This window comes from Haliaeetus leucocephalus, unplaced genomic scaffold (genome assembly GCF_000737465.1).
Source record: "Haliaeetus leucocephalus isolate CR32 unplaced genomic scaffold, Haliaeetus_leucocephalus-4.0 Scaffold21, whole genome shotgun sequence".
NCBI lineage: Eukaryota > Metazoa > Chordata > Aves > Accipitriformes > Accipitridae > Haliaeetus > Haliaeetus leucocephalus.
This window is the reverse complement of record NW_010972457.1, coordinates 1,481,810-1,508,655: the sequence shown is the minus strand read 5'-3', so window position 1 is coordinate 1,508,655 and position 26,846 is coordinate 1,481,810. Positions and strand designations below refer to the sequence as shown.

Sequence of the window (26,846 nt, the reverse complement as noted above, 5' to 3'; positions counted from 1 at the left end):
AACACTTATTTTACCTTACAGATAGTCTGCCTCTACCTTTGTTGCAGTCTTTCTTGGGTTGAAATTAATTTTTTTTGGTTGTGTTTTCTGAACACTTAACACTCATTCATGAAAACTGGAATCCAGTTTCATGAAAAAGACATGCCAAAATGTAGACAGTGTCAGTTTGAGATAACAAATCTTACTAAAAGCCTGTCTCAGGAAATGCCATTTACGTCTACAGCTTCTGTCCTGATTCCAAAAAAGGAAAATTCAAAATGTCTTGTAAGTTCAATCACCTTTTGTTATCACTGAAAAGATTGGTAGTTGGTTTGCTTATGTACTGGGCAGATAGGAGCCACTTCATAAGCATCTGTCTGATATATATGCAAAGCTTAAGACAGGTGGCTTCTAGTGGTACAGTTACTTTTAACCCTTTGCCTGCCATTCATACGATTTGCCTTTTGTGACAGGACACTGAAGGACTTGATAGAGTAGTACTTTGCTGTGTAATTTTAAGTGTTAGCTGTGATTTAAGCTGTGGTTTAAGTTAATACATTTATGTATTATGGGAAATACTATGTTTGACAAAACATTTAAAATTACTCTTCCTTAGACGATTATATTTTCAGACTTGAGAAAATGTTGTATCTTGGTTTTTTACTTTGATGCTTAGCCAAAAGTGTGCACTGAAATATGACATTTTAAATACTTCCTGTCTCTATGTTATTAGTCACTGAGATGGATGTGTGTAAAAGGGAACCTTCTTTCTCACAATCTTTCCCCTAGCTTGTTTATTCCTAGTGGATGTGCTCTTGTAACATCACAGTTCCCACACCAAATGTCAAAATGCTAATAACTGAGGGTTATATGAATCCTGTTTGAAAAAGTCAAACTTTTGACATCTTGTTTACTTTTAAAACTAATGGTACTAAACTTTGAAAGATGAAAAAAAATGGATGCAATTAATAGACTAGTATTTAATAATGTTCATTTTTAAATCTGTTTTAGTTACACTAGAAAGTTGATTTACTAAGAAAAGGGAACGCTTTTGATTTTTCTCCCTCTGCCCTAACACAGCTGCTTACAGAGCTTGCTAATTTAGAGTATGCTGCTGGTATCTAGGCCACAACCCCACCTCACAGGACATTTTGAATTGTGTTGATTAGCTTGTTTCCTCCTCCTCATTAGCCTCATCCCTGTGTGAGGAGCGGCTACAGTCTGCTGCATAGTTGCACTCTCCTTGGGGCTACAATTTCCCCCACTGGGAACAGAGCTTCTGCCAGCAGAAAACGAGAAAAACAATATGCCTCATATTTGAAGAGTTTGTACTGAGGGGAAATCCAATTACCACTCTTTCTGCAGAGAAAAGGATTGCTAATACATGGAGACAATTATCTTTTCCGTGGCAAATTCCTCCGAGTCAGACTAGAATCATATTGGTTGGGCAGCACAACAAAATGTGTGCTCTGTGAATCCATGCTATGTTTACAAGGAAAACTTTCTGTTGTATCAGTCTACCAGCTTTTGTGAGCATTGCCTGTCAGTCAAGAAAACACACGCATAGAGTTCTGTGTTACAACCCTGACCAGTGCATCAATTCTGTATGAGGACCTGGCTTTGTGAGGTTGTAAAACCTACAAGAAAACGTCTGTAAATGATTAATTGTGGAATCTGAGTTTCACAAAGCTTACATCAAAGCACAAAATTGGGTTGATTTAAGAGAAGTAGACATTCTTTTGTTTGTCTTGAAAGCCCACATGGAACTGGTTTTCTACAGGAAATGTGCATTTTAAACAAGTTTCCTAGTGCACTCAGCCTCTTGGGAATCATGGTCTAGCATGAATCTTTTAAGTCTTTCAAGGATAGCTTTAAACATGAATAAAGCTCCTATTAAAAACAAAATTTAATTATAAGTCCTTCCCAAAGTTTAGTAATTGTTTATTGTGGTGTTTGTGGTAGTAGATACTATAGTTAAGGTTAAAATGGTATTTCCATTTTAATCTCATGTTTGTACTTGCTTGCAACGCATTGAAACACAACACTCTCCATTTTGACTGGCATGTCCAACATTTACTCTCAGCTTGGATGTAAATGCTGGTTTGTCTCCTCGAAAATCAAACTGGTGTGGGGAGATTTGGAGCTTTTGAATTATGCAGAGCAAGTAAAAGATACTAATTCCTGCTAATAAAACAAAACAAGCTGTTCTACTTACCACATTAAGAACAGAATAATAATCATTAAAGTTAGCATGCCTGTGGAAGACCTGAACTGTAGTGTTTTTGAGAAAAGGGAAGAGAAAACTATTCTTTTTCTTAGGGAGAGAAGTGAAGATTGTGCAGGTGCATTTGTGGAGAAAAACAACTATTACAAAAGGGAAATTTGCTGCAGTGTGCATTTCATAAATCATATTCTTCTAACTACAGTATCTACAGTCATATAGTCTGTAGAGTTTAGAAACAAAGGTATAGTAAGTCCTGGGGAATTCCTCTCCATTTTCACCCGCATTAATTATTTCCATTAGAGAATTTCTTTTGTCTTCTCTTGCAATTGTCTCTTGTTCTTTCTGCCATCCCTGCAGTCTGTGTAATCCTGCCAAAGTTGGGGATGTTCCTCTGAAAAACTCTAATCATCCACACTTTTTATTTTCTAAATTTCCTAGCTCCGTTTTGCCCTATCCTTCCCAATTCCAGCCCAAGCCACATTCTGATCCAATAAAAGAAGTGCCAGACATTCAAAAAAGAGGAACTTTGCACTCTATCATGAAAAAGTCTAGTCTGGAAAAAAAATATGGAGTTTCCCTCAAGACTTAAGGCATTGCACTATCTGTCTTCTCTGACACAAAACAGAGTATTACTCTTTTTTTATTACTGGGTGAATGGTGGCTGGCCCTTCTTTGGGTTTGCAAAGAAAAAATTAAGATACCACTTTCCCTTTTTCTCAGTGTAAGACCAGGCAGAAAATAACTATCCCCCTATGCAGTAAAGATCTATTAATTCTGTAGTGACTACTCACCTGACTTGCTTTGAACAAGCTAATGTAGGTATTGGCAACTGTTAAGCTGCAGTAGCACAGAGGATGAGGGCTATGAAACATGCCAAAGAAGCCTGGTATGTCTTAGGCACTTCTCTTGCTCTTGAGTAGCTGTATCTACATGACAGCTAACAGTGCCCAAGCTACCTAGGTTGGAGATGTGAGTCTGTCAGATTTGTAGTCATGATTTTTTGTAAAGGAAGGGATTATTCTCTGCTTGACTTTGTAAGTGCATATAGAATAGGAGAAGTTATGTTAGAGCATGGCCCCACCCTTTTCTTTATCTGCCAAAAGAGCTGGCTACAGCATGCAAAATGATGACTAATCATGGTAAAACATGGGTTTTGACAGTTACAAGCTCCAAGGTGTTATACCTAGAAACACAATACCTTCCAAGGCTCTGGCTACCCTGATACATCTCTTGATTGTACTTTAAGCAGGCCCGAATTGCAAATTTCTGTATTAAGAATCCTCAGCAGTGAAGAAATTAAAATGTTGTAAAGTCCCATTTAGTATCTCTGGCTGAAAGTAGAGACAGATCCCTGTAAATGAAGGATCCTCTTCGCACCAATATACATTAGAATACATTTTGCACTTTAATGGATGAATAAAGTGTATTATAATCCAGTATCTCAATTGTCTAACCTATATACTGTGGATTCCAAAAACAGAAGAAAGGATGTTACTTACCAACATAAAATTATTTGTAGGATTGAGCATGCACGTAACATAACCTTCATCCTTGTATCTGAAAGGTACCACAGCAAAACCAATTGCTTCTGGAATAGCCAGTATGAAGGACAGAAGCCAAATGGAGAAAATCTCAATAGCAGTAATCATAGGGATTCCAATTCCCTGAACACGGCTCCACGAGGCAACTGCTCTGTACCTGAAAGAGACCAGTATAAGAGGCCTTAGTTTCCAACCTTCAGTTTCTTCCTTAAATTGAGACATCTTAGACTTGCATTGCTTGTTTTTTCTGCCTGTTCCAGGGGCTCTGCCAGCTGTCAAGCCACCTAGGACACAGCAGAGCTCATCAAGGGGGGTTAGCGGAGAGCTGGCTGCAACTGTTCTACTTAGGTACAGGACTGTGTGGAATTCTGCAATGTGGACTACGCTAATGATTTCTAATTAAAGTAGGCAAGGTTTGTGAGGACAGACTGTACCTTCCACTAGATCAGCTTACATAACAGAAGAAAAAGAGCTTCCAGGCACACAGGCCGTTCTAATGGATACAAAACGTCTATCTCGTTCAGCTACCTCAGCTGTAATAGCAGTGCTATCTGAAGTTGTCAGCTTCCATGCAATGAAATACTGTGAAAATACTCTTCATTAAATGAAAATGCATTTCTTCTATTTACAGTACTGAATGTTAAAAATGCTGGGTTTATGCAGCATATTCTGTATTTGCCTTAGACTACAGCTGAGTGCTAGTTAGGACTTTCTGACAGCTATCTCAGCCTCTGCATCACCTTTCTGATGAGAAACTGAAGCGCATGGGTAAAAAGACTGGATGTGGCAAAACCAACATATTTTCGCACTACTTTATCCCTTAGATAGCAAGTTGCTCTGTAAAAAGTGGAATTATTGAAACCTGCTTTCCTATGTGTATGTGTCTCAACTGTAATCTTGGTAAAAGCTGAGAACTCTTAAAGAAGTTTCAAAGATGGCCCATGCATTTCTCCTTTTTCCTCTTCCTCTCTTTACCTTCTCTGTCCCTCCAACGCTGGAGGATTCTTGTTACCAGGCTGCAGCCCTTCCCCCAGTCAGGGAACTGAGAGTGTCTTTCTCCTCTACTTGTCTGCCAGTTTTCAAGGAACTTGTAGCAATTTATTAGCTTTGAGACCTCAACCTCTGTGCCAACTCTGGTCAACAGTTATTTGGAGAAGACTGATAGGCATACAATACAGAGTACAAACCAGTCCATAAATAAAATTTTCAGTAGCAGACTTAACTGTTGTCTAGCAATAGCTGCAGTAAACGAGTTACTTAGCATTTCTAACAATTTAGCAAAGACAGTGCTATCTAAAAATTATGTTGGAGAGCTTTCTGTCATTGGTGATGTAACAGTTTCTAAACTGTTTATTTTAATTCCCCAAAATAATAGCACCTTCCCATTTGGAATTACAGTGCTACATGGATGTATCATGGCATCCAGTGGTGAAATAGTCTTTAGTTGAGGAGAAAAAAAGTCAAGAAAGGTTGTTCATCTGCTTTAAAAAATGTCAGAATAAGAAGTCACTGAAGCAGATTATAAATGGTAGGGAGCTGTGTCATTTTACTGACTATGGCAAGTATTCTTTTCTTCCTCAGACATACCCTCATTTTCTGCCCCCTAGACTCCTGGCAGATACATTTGGATATGTGCAGCTGCCACCTTTATTCTTAACACCTTTCCAAGGCATGAGCCAAGGTTAAGCTTTTCAGAGAAAAGCAAATGGGGAGGGGGGTTGTAGCTGATGACAGCAGCTAACCAGAATACAAAAGGGCATACCAGCAGGCACAAGGAAGGTGAAAGGTATGGGGAAAGGAGATGCCCTCAACAGACCAGGAGGACACAGTTTGTAAGTATGTAGGCTCTGAGTTGCAGGGATGGGTGAGGTTTGGCAAGGGAAGGAAAGAACAGGGGAATTTAGATCAGAAAGCTTTAGGTTGGAGGACTAGGTTGTGCAAGGGTTAGGGTGGGATGGTAGAGACGTGATTGGAAGGAATACAGAGTTTTGGCATGGGCTTGAAGGCTCAGGGATAACAAGGGTTTAAGGAAAAGAGTAGTTGAGAACTCTGGGTTAGGATGCTTTGAGTGTGCTTGGAAGCATTGGATTTTGAATTTCTGAGATAGAAGGAATGAAGAGCTTCCGATGGGAAAAAACATTAGTTAAGTGATACAGGACCTAGGCTACAGAGATCAGTAAAATTTAGAGTTATTAAAAGGCTTCCTCACCCCTCCTGTAACCAAGACACTAATTTGGGATTCACACACATAGCATTTCTTCTGATTTCCTGTATCACATCCCCTTTTTAGTTTGGAAGTGTGCTTCTTAACAGGATGGAAGACTTGTGAATTAAATCCCCTGCAGCCTGGATGTTACCAGAAGGAAGACGCATGAATGCAAGATCAGGCCGTAAGCCCCTCACAAAAACTTCAGAAAACGTTATTACAGAACATCACTGGAAGGTGTCAGAACTTTGTATGCCGTCATTCTTGCAGTAAACAGACTAGAAACTTTTGCTTTGATATCTATAGCAATATCATACACAGCATAGTAACAGGTGTACTATAGACAGGTTCTTAGTACATAATTTTAACAGAAATGTATGTATAAAGATTTTGAACATACAAAAGCAAACTACATTTTGGACTTGCAGATTAAAAATAAAAACATCTTCTAAAGGCATCCTTATCTTCAAAGAATATCAGAAAGGAGTGAGGCGATGGTTCACTCATGGGGAGGAGGTCTAAGAGGTTGGAATTCTGAGAGCATCGAAACGCATAAACTATACTGAGATAATTGAGAAAGTAACATTCAGCGTCATATCTTCTCACACATATTTATTCATATTAAAATTCAAAGTTAATTTTAAATAATTTGTGATCCTCTCATATTTCGTTTTACCAAATATCAAATATTGGCTTTAATGACTAAATGGAATATTCATAGAAACATAACTTTTCACACAAATACTCAAATATTTGTGAACTTTGGAAATTTAACAATCAATTTGAAGTTTACTTTATACTGACTGGCAATTTTATAGTCTGTCCCATCAGCTGCACGAGGTACATGATACTATCTCATCCTTGACTGAATGATGTTCTTAGCAAACAGGGGCATGTAGACTGTACATATTTTTCAAGTAAGAAATGCAAAGTTTGTGTTGTGTCACCTGTGTAACTATGTAAGTGTCAACAAATGGGTCGTAAATTGTGAATCCAATTCTGTCCTTTCTTGCATTTTTGTACCTGTTCTGTTTGAGTTATGTCTGTTTTCCACATGAGAAGATCAGTATGCACATCAGTAAGGATTTGGGTCCTGTATGTATTTTATTAGCAATTTTTTTTCCATTCACAATTAAAATAACTATCAGATAAGGAATTATTGACTGAAGAATTTTATGAATGGTTTCAGCTAAAGTATAAGAAGCTCAGTAATTAGATCAGAATTTGCTGAATGCATATTACCCTGCAATTACTTGGTCTTTTTACTCACTGCTGTAAGAGTGATTTGAAAAATAGTGGTAGTATAATGTTTAAAGTGGGTGTTCTGTGAGTTATGTAATATATAGGATCTTTGTCTAGCCACAAACCTCCCATAATTAGGAGTGGGAAAATACTGCAGCGTTTATTTCCTTCATACTTAGAAAATACAGGATGTCTGCCAGGGAACTGACATAAAATGCATGCATCGTGCATTACATTTAATTCTCCAATCCAAAATCTCTGTATGTGTGTTTTGTTTTACTTTTCTTTTTCCTGTTTGTTTCCCTTTTGTCTCCAACCTTGTCTAAAATATTCAGTTCTTTTCCAGGTCATTTCCTTTTCTCTGTTTAATGCTGTGGCTCCTTTTCTCCCTCCCCTTTTCATTTTCTGCTGCTCATGCATGTGCTGTCAACTTTAGTATATTGTGCTCTTCAGTTGCTCTCTCTCCTCTGTTTTCTTCTCCTCCCTCTTCTCCCATTCTTCCTATTTATTCCAACTTGCCTTTTTTTTTTTTTTTCCCCTCTCCCTCCTGCTACTTATCCATACAGATTCACAGTATTTAAGGACAAGGGATCATTACATCATGAAGTATACATATATACAATTAAATATTTTGCACTCCTATCTAGTTATAACTTGCTTAAAGCATTTCTTTCAGAAGGACATCCTGTCTTGATCTGAGAATATTAAGAACAGGACACCTTCGCCTTTCCCGGGTGGTTTCTTCTTGTAGTTAATCACCCTCCTTGTTAAAATGTGTACCTTATTTTAATTTGGAATCTGTCTGGCTGAAACCTTGTTCTATAGGTTCTTATTATATCTTTCTTTGCTAAGCTGAAGACCCCATGGATATCTGATACATCATCTGTATTTCAGTACTTGGATATTATGTTTAAGTGGCTCCTTAAGTATCATTTTTGATAAGCAACAAATTGAGATCTGTAAGGCCACTGAATCATTTTTGATGCTTTTCTATGCCCTCTCCATGATTTCATTGTTCTTTGGTAAAGAATAATTCTAGAAATCTAGTTAGCCTTCCAGTATTGATCTCATTAATGCAGCATGGTTGTGTTTTTTGCTGTGGCTCACATTAGTTTTTGGAACAATTTGGATTAATTTTACCATAGTGGTATCTAATCAGAATTAAAAAAGAAAATGTATTGTAGGCCTTATGAAATGAAATCAAGGAGTATATGAAAATTAAATTATGGGCTATAGCTTGTCTGTGAACTCTTGGTCCCGTATGCTTGCTGTCTTACAGAGTAGGTACTTTTGTTTCCCTGTTTCTTTTGACTGCATTAGAAAATTAGTTGTTGAAATGGCCCACTAGTATAACATATTTCTGTCCTCAAGTATCATCGGCCCTTTATAAGAAGGAAAAGCAATACAGAAAAGATAAGAGACTTTATCAAGGATGTAAGAAGCAGTCACTGTCAAGATTAGTGCCAGAACAGTTCCTAAATGACACTACTACTGTTGCTGATATCAATCTATTCCTCTTTGTTGTGAAAGATCACAGCTGTTCTTCATTTTAAAGATAGCCAGCAGTATGTATGTTGATTGCAAAGCTCTTAATAAAATAAAGCTCTTGGAGCTTTGTTTTAGTGGTAAAATCTTGACTTACCTAATACACTTACTGGAGGTTAGGCCAAATGAAAGTACCTACCTACCCTGAGATTACTGTTCTATACAATTTGGTATGCAGAGGCAAGAAGAGGGTGTATACATATTAATGAGATCCATATCTTCACTCTTCTTCTTAAAACCATTTCTTCATCAAAATCATTATGCCTGAGACATATGTAAGAGTAAAAGCTCAGGAAGGGAAATATCCTTCCTCTTAGTCACAGTCAGACACTGTTTAGAGAAAGAGTCAGACTACCCTCACCATCATGACCTAGCATTTAAAAATGCCTGAGAAGCATCTGAAACAAATGTGAGCTTCCTCTGAAGGGTGAATGGCTGGTTTGGTGTTTTCTGTCAGCCTCTTAAAACCCTCTCCACCTGTGAGTGGACATTGTTCCCCTTGGGCATGCACAGTTAAACCTTAAGACACTGCCAGTGCAAGTCGCTTTTGTGTGAGGGGTAGTAGTAATGACTGGAGTTTCACCGTAGGGTGTAGTTAGCACAGAAAACAGTCCTTGTAGGAAAAAAAAATATCTTGTTCTAAATTAGGCTGTAGTCTGCAAGAAGGACAGGAGTCAACAATTATCAAAGCTATGGAGCTTTGAATTCATTATACCAATTGACTCTATCTTTTTCAACCTCGTAGAAAGGAATTCTATATACAGACACCCAAAATAACTATCAATGAGACAGTTTTCAGGAGCTTTTTAAAGAAAAAAATAACTTGCCTGTAGATCAGAAACAGTCCAGCTGTGACAGCACACAATTCCGTATTTACTCATTTTTCATACTAAAAAGCAAACAGTAGGTGATGTGGAATTTTGTATTAATGTGACTATGCTACTTTCAGCACCTGACCTAACTTGTTGAAGGTGCTCTCTGATCCTGATTTTATGTTGATTTAACCTAGATATACTTCATGTTAGCCAATATCAGAATCTGGCTGTACACATCTGTTTTCTAACACACATTCTCTGCAACCATTTACTAGAGTAGCACCAGATGATAGAGAATATGTCCTTGGCAAACTGTGCAAACTGAGGGAGGAAATTAAATAGTCTGAGCCTGATCCCATACAAGACTTTATACTCAAATGGAAACAGCATTTGGTTGTTGTGAGGATTAGCAAATCAGTGCTTGTAAAAATATATATATGCATATATAAAGTGGTAGCTTCAGCTGACTTACTTCCAATTTATGAAAGTGCATGTAACAGTAGGACTAAATCTAGTGAAACTGCATTGGTCAGGACTTACCTAACAAACTGTTTCATATGTGCTTGATATATGATTTATTCCTTAGAGCAGTCCATGGGATTGTATTTTATGCTGGGCAGATATTGTTTGAGAAACAGAATTCTTTTTATAGTTGTCAGACTCAAAAATGGAAATAGAACACTTGCCTATATTACATTTTTTTTTGTTTCTGGCTTCAGCTAATGAGTTACTTATGCAATAAGGAACTGTATTTCAGCTACAGATACTACTAAGTTACCCATCCTTTGCAAACCTTGTACATCAACTTTTTATGTAAAAACAAACCCGGATTAATTTTAAAGTTTCTTTTACCTTTGCATTGCTGTACTAATACCCATAATGTATTTTATTTATCAATATTTACTGTATCAGAATTACTGATATTTTGGATGAGAACATGATCAAGTAAACTCAAGACCAATAAAAATAGCTTTTTCACAAGTCAAGTCTTCATCTGCTATTGCCTTATATGTATGAAGAGAAAAAGCATAAAGAATAATGTTCAAAAGCATCTTAGCTGTTGTTCTATCAAAAAGTTTATGTATCTTCCCAAGCACTTTTAGCAGAGGCATTAATTTCCAAACTATCAATGCAAGTTTCCAACATGTTTTTCAATAAAACTCGATTAGTTATAAAAGTTATCAAAATAAATGCTGTAATTATGGTCCATAGGCAGTGAGTTGAAAAAATTGTTTTTAAGACTAAAGATTATGATCCTGTTCAAATACAAGACAAACATGAAGTCATATGAAAGAAAGAAGTCTGAATACTGAGTCAAATCCTGATAAATTATTGTTTGGTAAAGGAAATTGAAAGAATGCTTTATTAGAGCTTTTAAATACCTTTAAAAAAACCTCTAAATTTAATTAGTCCAATGGCTTCATATTATACTTTGAGCCACAGATGTGGTGCTTTGTTATAGTCAGGATATCAAAAACCAGAATGTAAGTTACATCTATACTGTGGTCTGCCTGCTAAGAAGACCATACTGAGTCCTCCCAGTTTTAGGAAAACTGCAAGGGCAAGAACAGTGTCTATCAAAAGAGTAAAACATACTGTACCTGTCCACACTAAGGGCACAGAGGTTAAGGACTGTGATTCCCACTGATGCCTTCTGTATAAAGGGAAGGAATTTGCAAAGAAATTGTCCAAATTCAGAATCTCCAAAAGGCCACTTCTGAGCAAGGAGCTAAAGAGAAGATATGAAATAATCAGAATATTTAAACAGTAACTTACCAATTATGTAACAATTGTAATTATTTCTTGTCTTAGACACAGCCATTGTAACCTTGAATTCTCCATACCTCAAGAATATCCTTAGTACTGAGTGAACCTGAGAAGTAACTGCTGCTATAGAAGCACAGGGGGTGAAAGTTTGAACTCAGGTGTCGACCTTGTACTGTTGTAATAGCAACTTGCATTGTTAAAAGAGTTTTTATTATTGTGCTTCGGCCACCAGTACTGAGTAATGAAAATCTAACTCAGCCCTGTCGTAAATGGTTGCAATTACCATGTCCCAGAACCAAGCAGTCAAAGCGTAACTCGCAGTTCTTAATGAAGTACCTCAGAGCCAAATTCTCATGCTGCACGCAAGTAGATTCTTGTCATTGTAAATGTACCACTATGTAACTCATGACAGTATTCACTGCCAGATTCTTAAGCATGTGGAGAAAATATTGTACATACATAATTTGTTCCATATTATGTTTTAAAGGATTAACATCTTACATACATGTGGGCTGTACTACAAGGCAAAAGAAAAGCACCCATTTGGAAAGATGTGAATGAGTGGCTGGGGTTTAGATTAGTATTTCCAAGGAGGCATTTATATAACAAATATGAATACATTGATTCATGTGAATAGTTGTGAATAATTAGCATGTAAACAGTAATCTTTCTAGCTGTAACTGTTAAAGCATTGAACAAGTATACATACAAAATACAGGCTATTATTCAGGATAGTCAAATCTACAAGTGACTGCAGAATCACAGAAGATCTCCCTTTACTGGGTGCCTGGCAGTAAAATGGCAGATTACATTAAATGTAGGTAAATGCAATAAGTGAAAAATTATGAAGTCCATACAAACTACTGAGCTCTAACTTAGCTGATTCCATTCAAGAAAGGAATCTTACAGTTGCCATGAATAGCTCTTTTGAAAAATGAAGTCACTAAACCTTCTCCAGAAGGGGAGGTGTCACTCTTGCGCTACCGTTTTTTTAATCTTCTTCCCTAAGCCTCTGCTACTGAGCCTTTGCCAGGGGTAGGATACTTAATAAGAGGTAAGACGAGTTCTTTGTGTGATGTAGACCAGCAGTTCTTATGCTCTTACCAACTTCTGTTAAAGTGGTTGTGTAACAGAGAACATTAGATTTGAAATGAAAATATCAAGTGTTTGAGCCAGATGTGTAACTTTGTCAACATCCTAGTTGATGTTGTATCCACTATATAGACAGGGGGCATATTTTCAAAGGCAGTAATAATAATTGTCTTACTGGATAATTAACTAATTATTACTACTGTGCAGTCATTGGATTTATATTAAGCCTTACTGAACAAAGGCTAGAACACAGAATATTTTGATGGTACCATCTAAATTTGGAGATGTTTTTATTTGCTTCAGAGGAAGACAGCAAATTATACACTATGAAGTAACAATTATAAGCCAAACACAAGCTTCTGAAAGCTTCTAAAACCTAATTTTGCTGAATTTTTGAAGATAGTCAGATCCAGACCTGGGACTGTTTTATGGAACTAAAATAGATTTAAACTTCACAACAGTTTTATTTTCAAGTGCATGAGATGGAGCTAAACTGTAAACAAGCGTTTCCAATAAATACAGTATAGGTGATGTGCCACTGTCTAGCTGCCCCTGGGCAAGAGCGCAAAATGGAAAAGGGAGAACACAGAACCATACTTTCATCTGCACAAACGTGCAAGGACTGACGCCATTGCATTCTGCACACAAACATTAGTTGTGTTCTTTCCACAATAAACACAACCTATGAATCATATATTTTTAACATTTTTACAGTTAAAACTGAACAAAGATGATACTGTTTGGAACATGATTAAATCAATAGAAATTTGAATTGTTGTTTTCAGAGTCTACTTTCTTGCAGACCTGTTCTGCCAGGCCATCTTTATACTTGGGCAGACTTCTTTGCTTACAGTCACTTCATATTTTGAGAGTTATCTTTGCAACCACAAGGACTAGAAAATTTTTTCAGCAGATGCTTAGGCTCTGGAAAACACTCATCTAATAAGAGTGGGTGGATTCTGTCTGCAGAATTAGAAAAAAAAAAATTGGTTGTAGCTCAGGACTGCAGTATTCAAAGTAAACATTTTATTTCTATTTAAATTACTGTTAAATTGAAACATACTAATAATCACTACCTTTAACAATATAAATGTTAACTATGAGGAGTTAAAATTCACATCTCTCTTCATCTCAGTTAAGGTAGGAGTTACCTTTCTGTTTTTTCACAGCATGAGTTTTTCAGAGCACTTTGCTATGGAGTACAGGATGTTTATCACTGAATGCCAGATTTGTAGGAATTCATCTTCTCTTTATAGTCAGTCCTGATCTGGCTTTTTCACATCCCCTCTTTTTTGCAGCCATTCATCACAATGCTAAATTACTTGTGCTTTTTTCTCCCCAAATAATACCTCAAAAATGCTGGAAGCAGCTAGGTACTACACGCTGCCTATGTCTCTCTAGGACCACATTCATATTGTCATTTGATTACTTTTATTTCAAGACAGATTTTAGCAATTCATAACTTTCCGCAAACTGGGTTGGCTAATACTATGAAGCAAACTTATGTGTATGACTGCTCATTAAATAGGAAAGGGGTTATCTGTTAGGCATTGTATTTTTTACTGGATTATTTTTTCTCTTCAGCTGATTATTAAAATGAGATTTCTCAACATAAGCTATAGGATCAGTCCAAGTTTGTCTACTTCCTGTATGTTGCTGTGTTTTCTGGCATATTGAGAACTCTTGCCTTCTTCAAGGAAGCCGAGTATCTTATTTACCATCAAGACCACAGCAGAGAAAATGTGAGCACCTTTGCGGTGGTATTCCAGTTTAGGACAATCATATTTAGTGAAAGCAAATCCCCCTTGTGCCAGAAGGCCAGGGAGTGGATCACTAGGGTTGGTGATTTAACTATTGTTAGTACCTTCAGTAACAAAGATAATGAGATTATACCTGCAAGCTGCTGATTAGTTCCTCTGATTTTGTCTGTATTTATGGACTTAATTAAATACATTGAAAGTTCCAGCAGAATTATTTCCTAGGTAATTTGCAACATTGTAACAAATGTTCGCATGGCCTATTTTTGCCTCTTGCCTAGAACTCTTGCATGAGGCTTTAGTTTATGTAGGGGCTGCAGAAAAAATGTTGGAAGAAGAAGGGGCAATCTGAATCCGTGGTAATTCTCCAATCAGTTGTAGTCACATGGAATTTCAGCTCCAGACTCTTGTCTGGGTTTGGGTAAAATCAAAATAGTTTTCAGGAACCACTGTCTGAAGGCTAAATTATAAATGGCACTGCCAGGGAAAAGAGGTCCTACCAGACTTTTGTCAACTCCCTGTGCCAACCAGAGCCCCAAAACTGATTTACCATTATTGATCACACTTTAAAAGGCAATCAAAAGACAGACACCTATTAATTTATGTGCACTGACTGTGGCTGTAGTGTACACCCAGCAATAGAAACGAACAAGCACTTTGTAGTGACTGTGAAACTCTGTTACTACAAGGCAAATATTAGCTTCAAAAAGAAGAGCGTTGTACTTGAAAAAGGTTCACTAACTCATTACTCCTCAGAAGGAAGCTTTATCATGGTTCCAGCATGTACACATCTTCCCCACACCCCAGGAAGCTCTCTTTTTATAAGATTAAAAGTATTTTATTCCTTTTGTTTCTTACACTTTTCCACTAATTGAAATAACATCAGTACCAAATCATTAGACATTCTTTTAAAGTTAATTTTAATCAAAATCACTAGGATCAGAATTAAGTTACTTGATTTTTAAGATTAACTTTGCAATCATTTCTGTGGGTATACTCAATTATCGTTCCGCATCAGCTATGCATTCATTAGTTCCCCTTGGATCAGGTGCCAGTTTTTTCTTCTGTAGATATTTTTAGTTGGCAAATCTGATCCTGTCTTTGGTTTTACTAATTTTACATCAAAACAAGTGCATTGCCCTCTGTTCTGCCCTAGCAGGGTACAGAAACTTCGGAGGGAAATAACACATTTATTTTGTATAAAAAAATGGGCCCAGGAAATTAATTGTATTCATCCTGATTTACTTAGGGATGATATAAGAACTGGGACTACTGGGTCTGCTCTTCCAGTGCTTTTGTATGTTTTGATATCCAAACAAAATGAATATAAAATTTTAGCAGATTACATTTTCTTTCAAGGCACAAGGATAGGAGGAATCAGGCTGATTATCCCAACTTGTATCCCAGTTCTCTCTGAGTTGGTCAAATGGATTGTGCTTTTGCAAACCCAGTTACAAAATCTCTGAGGTTTCAAAATAAGACATGCAGCAAAGGAAATGTGCTTTTCCCCTTGTGCAGTTTGAAATTTAGGAGTATTTCATACAGTTCAACTGTGGTGCAATTCCTGAGCGAGAAAAGAGTGTCGTCAACAGCATATTTTTACGCTGAAATCAGAAACCAAGATTTCAAGGTTCTGCTGTCGCTCTTAAAAAACCTCAGCAAAGTGACCAGACAGCCACAGCTTCCCTGATCATCCCCCCTTCTCTGCTGCTTTATATGGCCTCTCTGCCCTGACGCTGCAGCTTGAAACAAACAAAACAGCAGCACTGAGAACATTCCTTTGCAATGATTTTTAAATGTCCCTCCGTTGATTTTATTCTAGTGCTGTTGCTATTTTCTAAGCCCCATTAGTATACTAGCTGATGTACAAAACATAAAGTCTTACTGTGCATCCCAAACAATTTATATATAGTCTAAAAGTGAGAATGTTATAATCCAGCCACATGAGTATTCACCAGTACATACGCGTGTGCATCCACAGTCTTTATCTAATACTGGGCTGATACTGTGTGTTTACAGGCAGATGATGACCCTGGAGCTCAGCCCAAAATAGAGGGACTGGGTTAGGTGCTGCATGTGAACCAGCTCTGAGCTGCTCTATAAAAACTGCTTTGGTTCAACAACTACATGTCAAGAGGTCCTCTCTCTCTGCCACATGGCACTGAGGATGAAAGCAAAGGTTTCATACCTGCCCCTTCCTGCTCTCATCTAATCCTAGTGCTCTAGAGCCTTCCTCTTCCTATATCCACTTGGGACCATTGTTGTGCTGGCAGACAAGATCTGTTTCCCAGAAACTGAACAGTGTTTCGTACAGATAGAGCTTGCCCCTCATGCCACCCCCATGCAGGATACTCTCCTGAGTTTCATGACATTTAAGTGTTCAATGATACTGATGGAACAGCTCTGGCACAACCCTGGCTGTCAGAGTTTCTGCTCTGTCTACAGCAGGACAAACAGAAATACCTTCTGTATTCCATGACTTCTGTTACATTTGTGCAGTAATGGAGAAAGGGACCAAACAAGCAAGATAATGTCTAGTTGTATGTGACAAGCATCTCCTAACTGTGCAGTAGGAGTTACAAAACCAGTGTATTCCAGGGTGATTTCCTTTCCTTGCAACATAGCCCAGAATGAAAGACAAGAGAAATTCTTCTGGTTTTGTCAGATCAGCACATTTGGGGTATTTTTTTCCTTGTTTTTTAAGGCTAGTTTCCTCTAGGAGACATTGAGCTTTCTTGGCAAAACTCCTTCTTAAATTGTGTTCTACAATTATGTATGCCCTCGTCTGCTTCAAGGCATGGGCCAAGTATGGTAGCTGGTGTTTTGGTTGGAATCCAGGTGAAATCTGACTGAACATGGAAGCGTCTAAGGTCTATACCACTGAGCTGACTGCATTAAGTGAGAAAAGATGATGATTCTGACTGAAGTGTTCCTCCTGGCTCTGATCTGCAAAGCTAGTTAGTTAGGAAGAAGGGTGGATTGAGTCTCCTGCTTGTGGTATTTTGTTGTGGTATTTTGATTCAGTGACTCAACTGGGACCCTTCTGTCCCCATGAAACTTCATAGGACAAGAATTCACTGCATGTTCTCAAGACTTTCTCTTCTTCCTACAACCCATATATCCAAGAAAGAATTGCATTGCAGGACAATCCTCATCCATTTCTTGCTTGGGACCCACAGACTGTTGCTCATCCCAAATATGTAAGCCAGCTGTGCTCCACCACTTTGCTGGAAAGAGGGAGAGCTGTAAGGGTGAAGGAGAGAGAACACAGTCTGTCTCTAGGTATTCCTTCCCTTTCTGCTGCTGGAGTGAAAAGCCTTAACTTTGGGAAGGACAGTGAGCAGAGGAAAAGTAGAGGAAAACAAAGAGCAAGACTACCCTTTATAACGCAGGGCACAAGACCAATATTGAGTATATCACGGTGACATGATAGTTTGGGCTTCTGCTAACTCTGGTATCACTTGGGTTTTTCCTTATACTTATATTCCTGGTACTGCCATGGTAGAGAATGTACACTGCATCTCTTCAGCTGTTCCTTGCAGGAAATACATTCCTAATTTTGCTACAACCAAAGACCGTCATCTTTCCACTTTGGGTGGGTAAAAGACTGACTGTGTTTTCTTCTGGAAAGAAGAAAGGTTATGTGGGGACACATGAGAACCATCAAAGACATTTTTTCCTCTGAATTGCCCTACCACAGCTTTTTCTGCTACTTTGCTCATCTTTCTCCATCTGAGTAAAGGTGGAGATAGCAGAGGGTCTCATGCCATTTCATGAATGCCTACAGTCTTTTTCTCCTGCTTAGGCAGCTATGGAAGGGCATGTATAGTTTTTCCACAAGATAAAATAGATTATACTTCAAGAGATCCTGAAAGGTAAGAAAACAAATGCCCTGTTTTGAAGCAGAACATTCTGTCTCAACTAACTGGTAAAAAAAGTAAATCCTATTTACGTTCTTGTTAAAATGTTTATATTTATTACAAAAATCTACTTAGTGGTAAAGCATTCCTAACAACTCTAGACATCTCTGCTGTGGTATTTTTGCTGTTTACAAAGTAGGATTAGTTTCTTTTTTGTTGTTCCATGGTGTTGGCTAACTTCCCATCCTTTTAGGTAGACTGTTTCTCAAGCTGTGCTGCTCTTCCTCAGGGAAATGAGCTGCAAGGTGTGCTTATGTGCATGGTGATTTGTTGAAAAGAATTTTTTCAATCCCTGGGCAGAATACTGCTTTTGTTATTCTTCCAGCTGTGTTGTCCTTTGTGTGTTACTAAAGAGAGTGACAGGATTGCTAAGAAATTACTGCAGAACTTGTAAACCCTGGATATGCATAATCCAAACAATTCCTTGTTATCTGTAGAGTTCAGCTGATTGAAAAATAAAGAGAGCGAACATACTAAAATATTCTGTTAAACCTAGAGTCTCTAGGTACTGTACAGTATTACAAATCCACAGAACAGCAAGGCAGGCATCAGATGTGAAATTGAAGGTGAGGGAGGGGCTGCCTGTGCATTGAACATATATCCCACCCCTCCAAAGTCCAGCCATTAGTTTAAGGCAGAGTGGATCTTGAACTAAGACCTAGGATATAAAATCTCTTCCTTAACTCCTATCTTGATATGCACATTAAACACTTTCTGCTAGGAAGTTGTGATCTGTAAATGGAGAGAACAGATTCCTGACGGACTTCCCTTCCCTGTTCCATTTTGGGTAACTTCTGCCTTCAGGACCCAGCGATCAATTCCTGTGCTACCTCTAGATTTCTTTTATGTATGATCACTACATGGAGCCATACACCCAAATAATAGGTCATGTTCTGAGCAAGTTATATGGATTTCTGCATCACACTGGGCTACCAGTGTGTTGCTTCTTGGAGTCACTAATAAGAATTCAGTGAAAGCCAGAATGCAGTTGTTAAACTAGTGGCCTCAGACTTTCCTACTGGTGTTGGTACTTCATTGAGAAATATACACTGCACATACATCAAATTTTGCTTTTAAAGGGCAGGGGTGTCTCTTTTCTAAGTAGACTTAACTTTATGTGTGCTATGGGCTTGGCTTTACACTCCTTTGGCACAAAACTATAACTACTGTGGATGTCACTTGCTCTATTAGTTTACAGGATCAGTCCCAGTGTGTTTAATTATCACCCCTGCTTATGTATAATATTAATTCCATCAGTAAAGGTAATCAGATATGCCAAATAATTTGTGATTAAGAAGGGATTGGTCTAACACTTATGTATTTGCTCTGATGTTGAAAAACGTCCATGACTAGAAATACCTCAGCTAAGTCTTCCTTTACTGAAGACAAAATGGCTGAAGATGTTTGCTTACTGCCAGCTACCTTTTATATTTAGATTCTTAATGTTCCAGGTGGACTACTCAGATATAGATGCTGTTGCAACTAAGGTAAGCGTGAACACCAATTTACTAAAAAAAAGCTTAGTTTATTAAAGAAAACATCATCTTCTTAAGCTGTTTGAGCAGTGAACACTCTTGCTTGTTTTCTGGGTAGATGTCTTTCATTTTATACCAGTAAAATAATTAGGAAAAAGTTTTGTTATTCACATTTAAAGAAACAGGTTAAAAGCTGGCTCATTTGCTTCATCTACTTTTTTATAAACTAACGGTTTAAGGAGTTAAGCATATTAAGATGTAAGGCAATATAATTTATGTCAATCCTATGTAGGTCAGTTTTCGATAAATAAAACTCATTTAAACATTTTTATCTAAAATGCATAAAAATGGAAACAGAGAGAGCTCAGAACTTCACAATCACACAGTTAAAACTGAATTTTGCCATTCTAAAGGTGAGAGTCTTGCCCTAGAGTGTTTCTAGCTCCCTGAGCTCAGAAAAGATCTATGGACAGCTTTTTTTGTGGAAAGCACCTGTTGTTCTTGCTGTTGCTCTGCTAAACTTTAGTCAGGGACAGCAGCAGCAGCCATGAGGACTTTCCAGAGCTTGAGCACAGCCAAGGCAATAGCGGTGCTATGGATATTCTGCTGCTGCCTGTGTATAGACTCAGAAAACTGTCTAGTTTCTTTATAGAAAGCAGTCCTCTAAAGAAGTTTTCATATATTGCATCCAAACTTAGATTGTTTGCTACAAATACACATGGCAGTGATGGGTAATGCAGGTGATGCAGCAACTTTCAGCTACATGTGCTATGCCATCTGATGCTAGAAAAGGAGGTATGAAACCCGTCTCTTCTTCGGTGCCTTAACCCTACCTCTACAGCAGCAGAAAACATGAAAGTTGTATTTCCCAATCTTCTTTTCACTACAAAGAAGTCATTCTTACTGATTTGGAGGCTTTAGGCTTTGACATCTTGAATGTCTTGAGATAGGTGTTTTGGGTAAAGAGGAAACTATTTGGGCCCAGGTGCTGCAAACATGATTGAAAAGGAAATTGTCTTAGTTCGGTCTCTTAAGGCTGGATTTATAACTGACACCCTTCCTGTAAAACTCAATTTGTTACAATTTTTAATATTGATTTGATACTATGAGTGGATATACTAGCAGTAATTAAGTGTAATGGGGCTTTAATACATACAGAATATCTTCAAAGGAGGCTAGTGAATATTACTCACATCTCAATCCATTTAACAAATTGCTAAGGGGAATCTACTATATAGTTACAGTAATTGGAGAAAGTAAGGGGGAATTTTTGAACCTACTGTACTGTGAAGAAAGGATAAAAATGTCAAACACCTGTGACCATATCTTTATCTGACATAAATTACATAATTTCTTCCCCCCCCCACCATCCGGCATCACATCTTTTTTAATTGTGTAAATGCATAACAGAATGATGGACTCAATTCTCCTGGGACCTTACATTTTCAATTACTATACTCTTACAGCTGCTTCTTTCTAATGATTTGTACAATGGATTTGAATATCAGTAACATTACCTACTTCTCTTTTGAAAGTATTTTCAAAATAGTTAAGGCTACCTTATGTTTCAGGAAAGTGATTATACCCATTTCTGATATTACATTATAATTACATAGAATTACCCATTTTTTTCTATACAGTGTGGCCATCCTAATACTGTACTATTGGTTATTTTAATATGCAGATGAATGCTTGTTTACTCTAATTCTGATTTCAGAGCTGTTTTGTCCTCCTAAAAATGAAGATCTGACCTATAAGGTATTAAGTGTTCGACACCATTTGTTTTTATAGGGTACTAATACATGATTCAACATGAGGCTAACTCTGAAGCTAAAAGAATCTTTAAAATAAAGTTCAGAACTACTTCAAAATTTAAACTTTAAAACAAAAATAAAACCATGCTAATTTTCTTCCTTGAAAGACTATCACTTCCACTTTCAAGCTGTGATATTTCCAGTGGCCACCCTGATACTGTCACTCAACAAGAGGAGCTAAACGGTGCCACAGATTTTAGGATCCCTAGTGATACAAACAGGAATGCCATTTAACAAACTTTAAAAACAGGTCCTAAAGTAAGCAGACATATTACTGAATGGTTTATATGAAAAATGGACTAAAAATAATAATAGTATTTCTTATCAGAAGCACTAGAACTCACTTATAAATGCTATAAATGCTTCCCTGTATGCAGAATACATGCAGCTAACCTTACATGACAAGATGGTTGTATATGGTAATTTTTAAGTAATTTATTCTGGAGGTTCAAGCACTCAAAAAATTACTAAATGCTAGAATTATACTTGTAAATGCGATTTTAATTCTGCCTTCTTACATGTGGGAATTAACTTTCATTGATGTCAATGGGCTGCAGTTTCATTCACAGCCTTTATTTATCAAATACTTCTCTGCAGTACAGAAATAAATTTTCATATAGGCTAAGGTAATTTCATTTGTACAGAGGTATTCAGGACCACAGTTCAGCTCATCGTATAAGATATAGCAAGGCAAGTGAACCTACAGAATGCCAAAGAAGTGTCAGAAAATTAATAGAAAAAACGCATTGCAAAGTAATAAAGGGAATGTAAAAAATATTGTTTGTTATTTTTAACTAAACTTCTAAAGAATTTTCAAAAGACCATCTAAAGGCAATTCTGAAAGGCAAAATTAACTCCAGATTTCCATTCTTCTTTGTGAAGAAGCAGCAGAACTCTTGAAAGGTTAGAAAAAATGTGTAATAAAAATACCTGTTCTTTCCCAAACTCAGGTCTGAAAAAAACACATGCCATTTTTCTTTAACATTTCTATCAGAAATACCACGAGAAGTAAGAACACTGCCTTAGCAATTATCCATAAAGACATCAGGATAATTTAGCAGGGAGGCAACTGTAATGCATCATGGGAGATGCAGTCCAGGCTACAAGTCCTGTTTGCTAAAAATAATGAAAACATGCAGAACCCCAAATCCATGTCCCATTAGGCATCCACACAGCTGTGGAAGACAGGTGAATCTCAAATCAGACAGAGGCTAATCTTTCTCATCAGTTTGTTAATCCAAAATACTCTACAGATAACTGCTATTTTATCAACAAGTTGATAATTTAATTTTCCAGGTGGAATATTTAAAAGTGGAAATTAGTATTTCCATTAAATCACATGCATTATTATTAACAGTCTTTATCCTAGTTTCAAATTCATATTCTATTAAAACCAGATAAAGTTAAAAGACTTATCTGTAATTTATACTGCTGGAAGATCAGAACCAGGTACCGCATTCTACCATAGATAATATGCCTCTGTACAAATGTAATGTATGCACATATACATATTTTTAATCCATTAATGAATTCAAATTTTTATGATCTTGTCCTATCAATACCTGCCTTATAACGGAGCTCAATAGTTATGATGTCAAAGGTTCTATAGATACAAACCACATCTTTTCGATTCACTGTCTCTTTAATTTTAAAATCCAATTTGAAACCATAGGACACTAGTTATTATAAAGTTATGGATTAAAATGTTTTGTTTAAAACACATGTAAATAAAACTAAAGTCTCTAGAATCTTTAAGGGCCAAAATTATGAGGAATGGGTTTTTTTCATTATATTACTTAGTGTTTTATTTACTGACAGAAACACGTTAATTTTTTACTGAGAAAAGAAAGAAAAATTATAATACCCTATCAGCTATGCACCTGTATACAATCCATAAAGATGTAGACAGAAGCTTACAAAATTCTTTGATGATTTTCTAAGATAAGTTAATATCAGCAAGATATATTAAAAAAGAACTCAGTTCTGTTCATTCAAGCCTGTCCTGGAATCGTGCAAGTTACATTAGTAAACACATATTACATCAGAAAAAGCACTGCTTTATGGCTTTGTTTAATTAAAATGGAAAATAAAAAAGTGGGGCAGGATAACTTTATACCAGATTAAAGAATTGCTGAGGATACTTTCTATACTTTGAGAATTGCAGATGAAACTAACATTTCAAAAATGTTCTGTGATATAATTAATTTTACTAACTCTGGAATAATTTTGAGAATCTGCTATTAATTAATATTAAATTAAAACCTTAACCCTCAACTTAATTGACGTAATCTCTCTCCGCAAAGTCATAACATGAAGCCTGCAGATCACAGAGAGTATTTTCTGTAAAAACATAAAGTAAGGATAGGATATTCCAAAAATAGCAACTAGTCCAATGCTGTAAGTCCATCAAGGAGGAGAACACTTTATAAAAAGTCTTCCCTCATAAATTCTTTTGCTAGCTATAGTAGCTGTAATAAATGAAGGGTTCCTGTAAAATGCCCAAGGCCACGCTTTGGTTAAGAGCTAACCAAATGATAACCTATAGCATCTTTGAAAGGAGATGCACTTTTTCTTTATGGAGATGAGACCTGAGAGCAAGGGTTTTGTTGTAGGACAAAAAGGAGTTGCATTTTATCTTAAGCAGACTATTCATTGAAAAAAGAGCACTACTTAGACAAAGGAGTAACCGTAGAGAACAGACAGCATACTTGTAAGGAAACTGCAATTAGAATGTATTGTTGTTGCCTCCTACCTTGTACACAATGATAGGAATATCAATGACAATATAGATAAGGTCTCCTAGTGCCAGACTGGCTATCAGTGCATTTGGGCCATTCCTCATACACTTGTTCTGGTAAATGATCCTCAGCAGAGTTGCATTCCCAACCATTCCAACGATGAAAATAGCACAAGATACCACCGTGTTAATGTATTTAAAAGTTTCAGCAATCTTAGTCTGCTGGGAGCATTTGACAGTTTGGTTGGACACCAGGGGCTGTCTGGTGGTGAGGAGTATGCTGGATTCGATCCCTGAGAAAGTGGAAAAGTAGTTTCCCAAGTCACTCCGATTGGCAGCATATCTGTCAGAGCTGTCACTGAGGACAAATCCTGCAATCATCAGCAGCAAGCAAACTCTTAAACACGAGGCTTCCATCCTGAAGTCCCCAAAGAGGAAATTCAGTGAGACAGGGGTTTTTCAGTATTTCAGTGAGATAATTCTCAATTCTTCACCTGCAGGGAGAAACAGTAAGCAAAAACAAAAAAGAAGAAAGAAACACAGAATCAATATGACAGGTAGACTAACACACCCCGTTTCTCACTTAGGAAGGGTATTTGAATGTACTGTCTCTACAGCACATATGTATAAATACCTGTTTAGAATCACTGTGCTACTCTGAAATCTAGATTACCCACATTAACTGTCTGACAAAAGGCAAACACACAAAAAAATTCCATAAGTAATTGATGGCTTATACAAATGACATCCCACAAAACCCTGTTCGTTTGAGACAGAATTTGTGTATGAACAGGAAAAATACCGTAGATTAAGTTCTGTTTTAAAATATAGTCTTGCAAGAAAAGTAAACCAGCAGAGAGAGGCTTTGGAGACTGCTAAATGATATTTTAGCTAAAATAAAAGGTTATTTTTTTTTTCTTTGAAAAAGGTAACAGCACTGCATTAATAATTAAAGGTAGTAAATTTATTAATTTCCTGAATATTTTTTATATATAGCAACAATGAGGATTTATATTATCTTTCTCGGACTTTCTAATTACCTGGATTTCAAATGAAGACTGAAAATACATGTATTTCAAATCAGATTTTGGACCAGATGCAAAGTCCCTCAATATTAGGAGGAAGACTTTATTATAGTCTCAGGGCAGACCTCTGGCCAGGAAAAGCCCTTCAAACTTGATGTGTCGTTTGGTTCCTGAATGGCATTGCAACTCATGTTCAGTACTTATCCACAGTGAAGCCAATTATAAAAATTTAAGCTCTTTTCAAGATCAAAACTACTTAGGTTAGTATTCTAAGCAACAATTCATGACATTTCCAGATAGGAAAGGAAGCACCATAGCATTCTGTCCCAGTATGACTGCCTATGTGTAACCACCAGAGCTGGCTCCCTGCCACAGGAGGTATAGATACTACACCTCCAGTGAAACCAAGGAGGCCATTCAAGTTCATTTCCTTGAAGCCTCAGTTAATTTACGATAAAGATTTCTTTACATGGCTCATATCTGCAAAACAAGACTAAGTGCTCTGCAGTGTTGCCAAAAGAAGAGTAGAAAGTAAAGTATTTATAACTTTCTGATTTCTAGAGACTCACATGAAGGGTTTGGGAGGATCCTTTTAAATAAATTAATCCTAATTTCATTCCCTATGGGGCTATTAAGTCAGAAATTTACCAGAGAAAGAATGTGGGAGACAATTTACTGATAGGACTTCTGGAGGCAGCCACAGTATAAATATTTACTACTATTACCCTCTTCTGTTGTGTGTGGTCTGTAGCAGTGGGTGTGCGCCTATACACAGCAGCAAAGGTAATGTTAACCTGAGTATTCCTCTCTGGCATGTAGAGTGCTATCCCTCACAGACCAGGGATCCACATTTACAGTCTTTTATATTGGTGTATTTGAGACGAGGATCTGACCAACCATGAGCTCCTATGCACTCAATTTTAAAGTTTCATATACTAAATAGTAAATCCTTCTTTATTGAATGCTGGTTATGACTGTATCTCAGGGCAGTTAGCAACAGTTTGCATGATGTAAATGCTTTCGCATTAGGTTTCTAAATCACATCAGAAACAACAGAAGTATTTGACTGTAACTCTTTTCAGGCAAGTATGAGTACTTTTATTACTTACTATGACTATGTTTCCCCAATTTACAAATGGAAAAACTGAATCACTGATTTAAATTACTTTCCCAAGTTCATACTTGCCCAAGTAAATGTGATACAGTTATGAACAGAACCCACAGCCCTATTCTTTAGTGGTTATATTAGTATCCTCCTTATTTAATGATGTTGTCTTGTGAAAAGTTGATATATCTATTATATGAACACGGTGGTAGCATGACAATCAGGCAGCCAGCATGCAAAGCTAGGAACAAAACTGCCAATTACCATCTCTCTCTTCCCTCTCCCAGAAGAAACATTTCATTATGAGGGAAAACTAGAAAAATTCTAATATAATGATTTCAAAGGCTATTTTCTTACGGATTCCGCACAGCCCTTCATTCCTCTGTGTGTATTTTCAAAGTATGTCCATTGTTACAGAATAGAACATGTTTGCTGCCTCATATAAGTAACATACTAGCATCCGTAATAACTTTTCGTAAGAACATAATCTAGTATTCTCCTTCACGTGTAATGTGAATACCTGGAGCGTGGGAGGTGACTGTGTTAATCTGGAGGGCACATGCATGTGCTGCGCCTCTGCCCCTGCAGCACCGCAGAAGGAG

The 26,846-nt window shown here is 37.1% G+C and overlaps 1 protein-coding gene across 1 annotated transcript in view; it reads right to left on the bottom strand.

Moving 5' to 3' along the window:
- The window catches only part of EDNRA (endothelin receptor type A), a 30,378-nt gene extending 5,767 nt beyond the window's left edge, over positions 1 to 24,611 (bottom strand). The window contains exons 1-3 of the mRNA XM_010576058.1: positions 24,130 to 24,611; positions 11,154 to 11,281; positions 3,703 to 3,901 (exon numbers count right to left, since the gene is read on the bottom strand). Coding sequence (XP_010574360.1) covers positions 3,703 to 3,901; positions 11,154 to 11,281; positions 24,130 to 24,531 — 729 coding nt within the window. The 5' untranslated portion in view covers positions 24,532 to 24,611. The remainder of the gene's footprint in view (positions 1 to 3,702; positions 3,902 to 11,153; positions 11,282 to 24,129) is intronic.
- Between the last annotated feature and the right edge of the window lie 2,235 nt (positions 24,612 to 26,846).